The 9,444-nt window shown below is 40.4% G+C and overlaps 1 protein-coding gene across 1 annotated transcript in view; it reads right to left on the minus strand.

Moving 5' to 3' along the window:
* Nucleotides 1-6: 6 nt before the first annotated feature.
* The window catches only part of ARHGEF28 (Rho guanine nucleotide exchange factor 28), a 155,666-nt gene continuing 146,228 nt past the window's right edge, over nt 7-9,444 (minus strand). The window contains exon 28 of the mRNA XM_007457043.1: nt 7-482. Within this exon, the coding sequence (XP_007457105.1) occupies nt 319-482 (164 nt within the window). The 3' untranslated portion in view covers nt 7-318. The remainder of the gene's footprint in view (nt 483-9,444) is intronic.

The raw sequence follows: 9,444 nt of genomic DNA on the forward strand, positions 1-9,444 counted from the left end.
CAAAAAACAAGATCCCGTAGAAAATACAATATGGAATTTTACTCTAGGGTCATAACAACTTTGAACATATTTCTGCTTATCTAAGTTAATTTCTCCTCCAGGAGTCTGGAATTAGGTGTGATAAAGTTAATGATGATACAAACAGTTGTTTTCAATAATTTAATTATTAGACTCATGCCCCCAAAATAAACTTGCACGAAATATTAAACATTACTCCTAAAGCAATTTGGACACAGTCACACACACATCAGGAAAGGAAAAAAGAAATTCTCCCCCAAATGCCTGTATTTTGTTTCATTTGGAAAAATAACAACACAATTAGAGGTAAACAATAGTTTCTTCTGCTCCATCTCCAGTTTCCCCATCTTGTCTGGTTACTCTCTGTAGATTTAGCTTTGCTTCTGCTATGAACGTTTGCAGCTGAGGGCCCTGCGGATTTGAGTCCTGGGGGGGCGGGCATGCAGTCTGAGAGAGGTCCAAATCTGCAACAAACAGACAGCACAGGTCACAGGAGAGTCAGCTTGAGACCTACAAGTCAGGTGAAACTATGCATCAGAGTCAGAGCCCTCGAAGATTGGGAAATGCTGTGGCTATAGAGCTAGCCACGGAGAGAATGACGAGTCCAGTGAGAAAGGAATGAAATGGATATCTAATGATTTAATCAAAATCACTAAAATGGTTGGTTGGGTGTACAAACATCTCCTGTGGCTAAAAATAACCTTTACAAAATACTCCCAGCAAAACCGTCAAACAAAAACTTGTTACCATTTGTGGGCTGTTCAAACACTGCACCTGCGGAGAAGGGGGTGCCCAGTTATTTTTAAAAATGGGTTCAACGTCTTAGAAATACAGTTATCTACTCCGGTTGTGTGCAATAAGCCATATTTGCATCTGCACCGCATCTTCCCTCAGAGTAACTCAAAGTCAGTAACTGATCGGGAAGACTCAAATAAGGTACCTGGGACTTTCCTGATATGGGGGGAGGGGAGGGGAGAAAGGAGATGAAGGACGGAGACCCTCCAGCCTCACCATTATGCAAATCTGTTAACACCACACAAATCACTTAGCAAAAGGAACCAGGTTCCTGGGGAAAATCATTCTGGTAACAACTGACTGGGTTTGTTATTTTTCTGGTTACCTAGCAACAGCAGGGCACAGCCCATTTTCCCTTTTCCGATAAAACCCTCTAATACATGGTTTAAAGGAAAGGCAAAGGGGGATTTTTTTTTTTTTTTTTTTTTTCCTGTATGCGGGCCTCTCACTGTTGTGGCCTCTCCCGTTGCGGAGCAACAGGCTCCGGACGCGCAGGCTCAGCGGCCATGGCTCACGGGCCCAGCCGCTCCGCGGCATGTGGGATCTTCCCGGACCGGGGCACGAACCCGTGTCCCCTGCATCGGCAGGCGGACTCTCAACCACTGCGCCACCAGGGAAGACCTAAAGGGGGATTTTGATTTGAAAAAAAAAGCAAGGCTGTTGCTGCAAACTATATTCTCTGCATTGCTCCACTGACCACCCTCCCGGAAGCTTAGCTATGTGGGAAAATTACAAATAACCAGCTTCAGTTGGAGCAAAAAGCAGTCTACATGGAAACCCAGGTGGGGAAGATGCAGAGCCCTGAGGCACACCTGTTCTTTTTTCAGGCATTAACAAGAGGTCATCCTAATCCTTGCCACATTTTATTCAAAGGCTCTATTATTTAGATGGATACACATAACTGCCAGCACTCTGACGACAAAAATACTTGTAATTTTTACGCTCCTGACAAGGATCTTTGGTTATTAGCGAAGACAGGAAGCAAGGCCTGGCTGGAATGAAGAGCAAAATGTCCTCACAGGGCTCCACCTTCAGGGATGCAGCTTCCTTTGCTACACCCCCTTTCATCACTTCTTCCAATAAGAGGCAGAGCTAGCGGGAGAGGGGCAGCCAGGGCCGCAGGAAGTAGACACAGGTCACCTGGAGGACCTGACCTGTGCCTCCAAAGCCAGCCCAGGAGGACCCTGGGGGGAGGGGAGGGGAGAGGAGGGGAGGGGAAGGGAGGGGTTGGGGAAAGGAGGTGAGCCTGCACTCCACAGCTCTGCTCAAAGGTTTAGGCCATCCCTAACTCTAGGTATCAGTGGGGCACAAAGAAAAAAATCCATTTACATTGGGGTGACTTGATTCTGTTGATCCTAATCCCATACCTCAAGGCTGAGGTGAGTGAGGCTCTCACTCACTACTGAAAACATGACTACTGAAAATGCCTCTAAATGTGTACGGTGCCTTCTCTGGGCACAGGAGCTGTTCCAGGCCTTTTACAATCATCATCTCCTTAAGCCTCAAAATGTTGTAATGCACAATTTACAGATTGGGAAACTGAGGCTCAGGCTAAATTCTTGCCCATCGTGCAGCTAGGAAGTAATCCAGATTTGAACTCAGAGGATCATTCCCACTTGCTCATCTGCTCAAGATTCTCATGGTCCCCATTTCTTGTTGTGCTGGAAATGACTTGACCACCTTTGCAGAATTAAGACACCCTGGATGTGTAATGCTTAACCTCCCTAAGTACCAAATTTTAAACACTCACCAAAAAAAGAAAGAGAAAAGACATTCTGAGCTCCTCCAAACCGACACAGTGATTACTATAAAATTAGGAACCTCCCTCATTCAATCAGGTAAACACAAAAAAAACCCAGGCAATGATTTCACTATCAGGGCAAATACAGATCAACCTAGAATGTTCTCTGTCCTTCGCCTGTCTGTGGTCATCACACATTTTCACACTTTTAACTCCTTTTCCTAGCCATTGAAATAAAACCATTTCACCTCTAAAAATAAACATTCCCAGTTAACCTACTGATGTTTAATATTATGCAACCTAAAAAAACAAAAACACGTCTCAGAACTTCCATCTAGCAGAGGCTGACAGACTGGAGAACAGTTCACCTCAGCCACCAACCACAGCGCTGCCTACTAGCCCACAGAAGGTCCAGCCAGGGTGCAAGAAGCGCTACAGGGAGAATGAACAATCATCCATTGAAAGAGGCAGTTGGGACGCGATTGCTGACAAATGTGACAAAGCCGGGCAGAACGGAAGTCCTTAATCCATGTAAGTTTCCTTCCTCTGGGGTATGAAACATGTAGCAAAGAATCCAAAATACTGGTGATTCTAGGCATCTGGAAAGTCCCCTTCATGGTTTCAAGAAAAGACTTGTTCAAAAAGAGCCCAAGAACCAAATACATTTCAGAAAGAATTCTTTTATCTTAAATTGTAGGCTCCAGTTCAGGAAGATAGAGAACCAAGAGTAAACATGGGAGGAGATATTTCATTTGTGTGTGAGTATAAGGCAGGTAGAGAGAGAGATTTAATCAGAACTTTTTCAAATAAGAATCCAAATACAGGAGAAAAACATCTCCTGGACCCTAAAGTGAATCAATGGCCCACGTTGTAATCCCATACGTATTAATGTTGCGCTTGTGTGTCACCTGGAGGGGAACTCAATTTCCTTCTCCACCGTTCCTTCTTGGTTTCTACCTGAACTACTTAGGCAAGGTCAGACAGTCTGTCTTTGAAATTAGAAACCGTTCTGTGATTTCTGATTTTATTACTCCATTTCAACCCTGAAAGGACTCCAGCACAGCAATTGTATATTTCTCAAGGTCAGCCACCTTTTCCCGCACGCTCTACCCTAGAGAGTATGATCGTCATGTAGAACCCTAAACTGAAAAAAACATTTGTTAAAATAAACCCTCGTTGATTCAGAAAGCATAATTCTTGGGAAGTAGAATTAATCATCCAATTTTACTTGTGATCAAAATGCCTGTAAATTACTGGAAATAAAAATAGAATACCTCTTTTTTTGTGGAGAAAAGAACCCTCTTGTAACTGTTGGTGGGAATGTAAATTGATACAGCCACTACGGAGAACAGTATGGAGGTTCCTTAAAAATCTAAAAATAGAATTACCGTATGACCCAGCATTCCCACTACTGGGTATATATCCAGAGAAAACCATAATTCAAAAAGACACATGCACCCCAATGATCACTGCAGCATTATTTACAATAGCAATGTCATGGAAGCAACTAAATGCCCATCGACAGACGAACGGATAAAGAAGATATGGTACACACATACAATGGAATATTACTCAGCCATAAAAAGGAACGAAATTGGGTCATTTGTTGAGATGTGGATGGATCTAGAGACTGTCATACAGAGTGAAGTAAGTCAGAAAGAGAAAAACAAATATCGTATATTAACGCATATATGTGGATCCTAGAAAAATGGTACAGATGAACTGGTTTGCAGGGCAGAAATTGAGACACAGATGTAGAGAACAAACGTATGGACACCAAGGGGGGAAAGTGGTGGGGGTGGGGTGGGGGGGATGAATTGGGCGATTGGGATTGACATGTATACACTAATACATATAAAATGTATAACTAATAAGAACCTGCTGTATAAAAAAATAAATAAAATAAAATTCAAAAAAAATAGAATACCTCATTTTTAATAAGCAAAGAAATATTAACACAATCATAATTCGGTCAGATAAAAAACCAAATGCTCTTATGTTGAAACAAAACTACAAAGAACCTTTTAATCTACTGTCTCAACACAACTGTCCCTCTTAGTTGACTTAAAGAAATAATTTGATCCTTTTCATACCTCTGGAAACTCAACAGAGTGAGCATTATGAACCTTAAAATAAGGACAAATAGGCTAAAATACATCAAAGCCTAACTAAACCAAGTGGAGAAACAGAATCTTGGTGCAGGTTTTTTTTTTTTTCCAATTTAGCTGAACTTTTCTTCACAGCCTAAAATTTCTTCCTTCACAAGAAATTTCCTCAGTCTCACTGTAGGGTCTAAGTCAGTCGTCTTATGATAAGTATACACATTTTGGCTGGTCCTATCCCCTTTGTCTTATGGGCAGGGGGCAGAAAACACCCAGGCCATGGGCTGTATGACGTGCTGGTACCCAGAGATAGTTCCCCAAATCCCCCTATTTTTAGCCCTTCATTGTAGCCTTGAAGGGCTAAAAATGCATTTGTTGACATTTGCATTTATCATTTTTACACTTGGCTCACCTGCTATTGGAATTTCAAACTATGAAGGAAGAGAATGTGGGATCTGGATGACATACAACCATAGGGATTGGCACCTGAAAAGCTGACACGAGCGGGAAGAAAAATTGGCCTTCCCTGCAATCAGCTCACCATCATTATTATTCTTCTGAGTCAACTGGATAATTGGTTATTTGCAAGACCAGACTGTAAAGTCAAGGTGTAAAATGCAACCACGTGTCACACTGAAAATGAATGAAGTGCCTCCCAAGCTGAGAAGTGAATGAAATCTTTTAAACCACAAGGTAAATGTAACCTTGGGTGAGTCACTTCCGCTCTCTGGGCTTCAGTTCATGAAGGATTGAACTGAAATCATCATTCAGGCCTCTTAAACTTCTTATACTGTAGGAGAATGTTTACACCTGTGTTTTGGCTCAGTAATGCACCAAATACTATTCTAGAAGTGCAACAAGTGAATGCAGTTTTCAACTGCTTTCTGCTCAAGGAATACAAATTTATTACCTTAAGTTGCATTTAAAATAATGTTTTAAGGGTAATTTCCGGATATATGCCCCACCCTTCTACTTTCAGTCTTCCCTACAACACGTATTTAAGTTGAGCACACAGCCCTCAGAGCACAGGATTTGGGAAGCTACCTAATGAGTGGAAGATAAGGTCCACAGTCAAAATGTACACTTGATCTTCCCTTCTATGAACAGCAAACCTAACAGTAGTTTGTCATAAAGAAAGCGGTTGTCTATTGTTTTAAAATATTTAATTCATGTAGTCTTTGCCTTTTTCTGAATAGAAAAGCATTTTAAATGCTAATAATTTTTAAAGAAAAGCTTTGTTTCCATTTAAAAGCACCAGGATAACTTCCACCATAAACATTAACTGTCCACGTCTGAATTTAACTCCGATCATAAACATTAACTGCCCAGGTCTGAATTTAACTCCACAGTACCCAATGGCCAGGCAGCCAGCAGCCCAGTGCTACAAAATCACGTTGAGTCAATGTTCGGATCATTGATGATGCGTGTCAGCCCTCTCCGTGTCTTATCCCAATCCTTTCTCCCCAAGAAGACTCACAAAACAGAGCTTCATGTCTCTGGGTCTTGGCTCTGTTCTTGGTTATTTTAATGAAGTGTTCCGACTCATACTCTTTACTACTGTATCCCTCGTGCAAGTTCCTATAATCAAAATTCACACTTTCCTAGAATAACACCACCTCAAAAAAACTGTCATTCATATTCCAAGTTTGCAAAATAAGTTGTATTCCCCCATTTAATGATCGATTCATGCTTACACTGTGAAACATTTACAAAATTGTTTCCTGATGGCATTACTGGCAATCACTATTTTTTTCCTCAGGAGCATTAATGCACAGCATTTTCCTTCTAATGGAAAACACTTACTGTACAAAACTCAACGTGTCCTCAGAGCTAAGGAAAATTTTTCTCCCTCACTGCTTTTGCTCAACTGCATTTCCCATAGTGACCCACAAACAGCATGTGAGCATCTGGCATAAAAACCAATCTGGATATCTGAAGCCAATGATGTCAATGAGTGTTAGGATTCCCTTCATTACTCCTCACGTACCAATCCTGCACCTGAAATAAAATAACCGAAGTGTACTCTGGGGTTGTATATGTGTAAATGTGTAACGTAAGAAAGGAAACTCATAATTTTTTTAAGTTGTGACTGTTAGAGTTGGACTTTATTTTCTTACCAGCAATTAACACATTTGGAATAATCTATGTTGGTTATGTAGGTACCACTGATAAGAAACACAGCAATTGAAGCAGTCAGTACAATGAAGTTACAATTATGTTAACACAAGATGCATTATGATACGTCAATTGTCTCTGTGTGAACTTTGATTTGCTCTCACACTCTCACCCAGAAGGGTGCCTGTGTTACTGAGTCATGACCTTAACATCAGCAAGTCCCACGGGAGAACGGGGCAAGTGCCTCCACCTTCCCCTCTTCTCTGAGATGCACTTCAAAGTGTGTTTCTCTAATCAGGATACTAATAGGTATTAATGATAAAAGAATACAGTGGTCAAGTAAGTTGATGAAACTCCGGGTTAATCAAGTTTCTTTATTGACAAATTCCTCAGAACTTTAATAGGCTCACCTGTATTATTAATCTCTGAAAGGGAAAAACTGTATGTGGCAGGTCCCAAACGCGGGGAGCTTTTTCTCACAGTGTACTTTTCAGTGTTGTGTTCTATGTAATATACTTTGAGGAACAGTGCACTAGAGAATAATAAATCTATTATAGACTAAGAAAGAAAGAGACAATAAATGACCAAGATGCCAGAATAAATCAGGTGTGGGAAGCTGGAAATAGGTGAGGTTTTCCAAATTCAGAGACTCTTAACCCTGTATATAACATCTATAGCAGACTCGGGCAATCATCATCAATGGCTGCTAAAAGCATTAGGAGAAGAGCTTATGGGGAACCTTATAATGGATGGACAACATCCGAACCCACGGGTCAATCTTAGTATCACAAAGAGAGAAACAGACACCTCTAGCCTCCTGATGGGATGCAAGAGGAAATATACAACATCTACAACATAGGAAACAGACAGCTCCATCTATGAAGATTTCTTCATGTCAAAAAATAAAGCCTGCATCTAGTCAAATATCAAATATCTATTCCCAACTACCAGTTTACAGGAAATATAGAGACAGAAGACTAAGTGAAGTGACACCACAGGGATGCAATCAGCAAAATCCAGAATGTAGAAAATTTTTCAGAAAATATATTTTTTTCAGAAAAAAAAAATGTCTTTTCACCAAATAAGCAACCCAGTCTTTTCAACAAGTTGTAAGATATTTTTTAAAGGCAAGAGAACTTTAGATTAAAAGACTCGTGAGATATACAAACCAAATGCAATACAGGAAATTATTTGGATCCCAATTCAAACAAACCAAGGGGAAAAAAATTGAGACAATCAGAGAAATTCAAGTACTGAGAGTATGATTTTAAGCAAAAACTGTTAAATTTTTTAAGGTGTAATAACGATACCGTGGGGACTTCCCAGGCAGTCCAGTGTTTAAGAACTTGCCTTCCAATGCAGGGAGTGTGGGGTTTGATCCCTGGTCCGGGAGCAAAGATTCCACATGCCTCATGGCCAAAAAAACCAAAACATAAAACAGTAGCAACGTTGTAGCAAATTCAATAAAGACTTTCATAATGGTCCACATTAAAAAAAAAAATGATACTGTGGTGACGTTTAAAATAAGAGAAAGAATCCATATCTTTTAGAAAAAGATACTGAACTATTGAATATTTTGGGATGAAATGATAGGATATCCTGGATTTGCTTTAAGATAACCTAATATGAGAGGACAAGAGAAAAGGGCATCGATGAACCAGGATTGGCTGTGTCGGTAATCGTGAATTCATTAAGTGATTCTATTTTTGTACATGTTCCATGATAAGTTTTTTTAAAGTCCATACTCTTTCATATACTTGGACTATAAAGTTATAAAGGGCTCTTTGTTATTCCAATAGCATAGCTTCTACATATCTGATATAAACAGAATACTGTGGCAATAAACTACATGTCTCTTCTGGATGTGAAATATGTATAGATCAGTTTTAATACAACTGTATGACAAGTCACTGGCAAGTGCTGTGTAGGGGCTTATATCTATTTAGAAAGATACACAATTTCTATTAACCTATTCTAGAAAATAGATGAGGTTCATTTGACTTTATAGCTCCCCATAAAAATGATACAGATTCAGGGCTTCCCTGGTGGCGCAGTGGTTGAGAGTCCGTCTGCCGATGCGGGGGCACGGGTTCGTGCCCCGGTCCTGGAGGATCCCACATGCCGCGGAGCGGCTGGGCCCGTGAGCCATGGCCGGTGGACCTGCGCGTCTGGAGCCTGTGCTCCACAATGGGAGAGGCCACGGCAGTGAGAGGCCCGCGTACCGCAAAGAAAAAAAAAATGATACAGATTCAGGTACGGTCTTTGCTCTTGCCTGGAAAATCTAACATCTCCTCAGTGAAATATAATTCAGAAAAGATCTCATTTTATATATACCCTGAGTCCATTTGTCCAGAGCAGTGAATTGATAATGTTCTTTTAGAATTTGGATTCCTATTCTTTAGTCTTCTGAGTTTACTTAAAACTAAAAAGTAACATTTTTCAAGAAATAGGAACTAAAAGATGTACATCTAGTCCAACAATATCTGAGTAAATTTCAGTTCCTAACAACAGTAGGTGTCAATATATAATGTCAAATGAAGGAATGAATTAGTGAATACCTTATTCAAAAATTCTACCTACTGTAATTAGAGTTGTGGGAATCACCAATTTGGAATTCTTATGTTTAGAAAGTACCTTACAATTTCATTTATTCTAATCCTTGTCTTCTCAGCA

This window comes from Lipotes vexillifer, unplaced genomic scaffold (genome assembly GCF_000442215.2).
Source record: "Lipotes vexillifer unplaced genomic scaffold, Lipotes_vexillifer_v1.1 scaffold241, whole genome shotgun sequence".
In the NCBI taxonomy this organism is placed as follows: domain Eukaryota; kingdom Metazoa; phylum Chordata; class Mammalia; order Artiodactyla; family Lipotidae; genus Lipotes; species Lipotes vexillifer.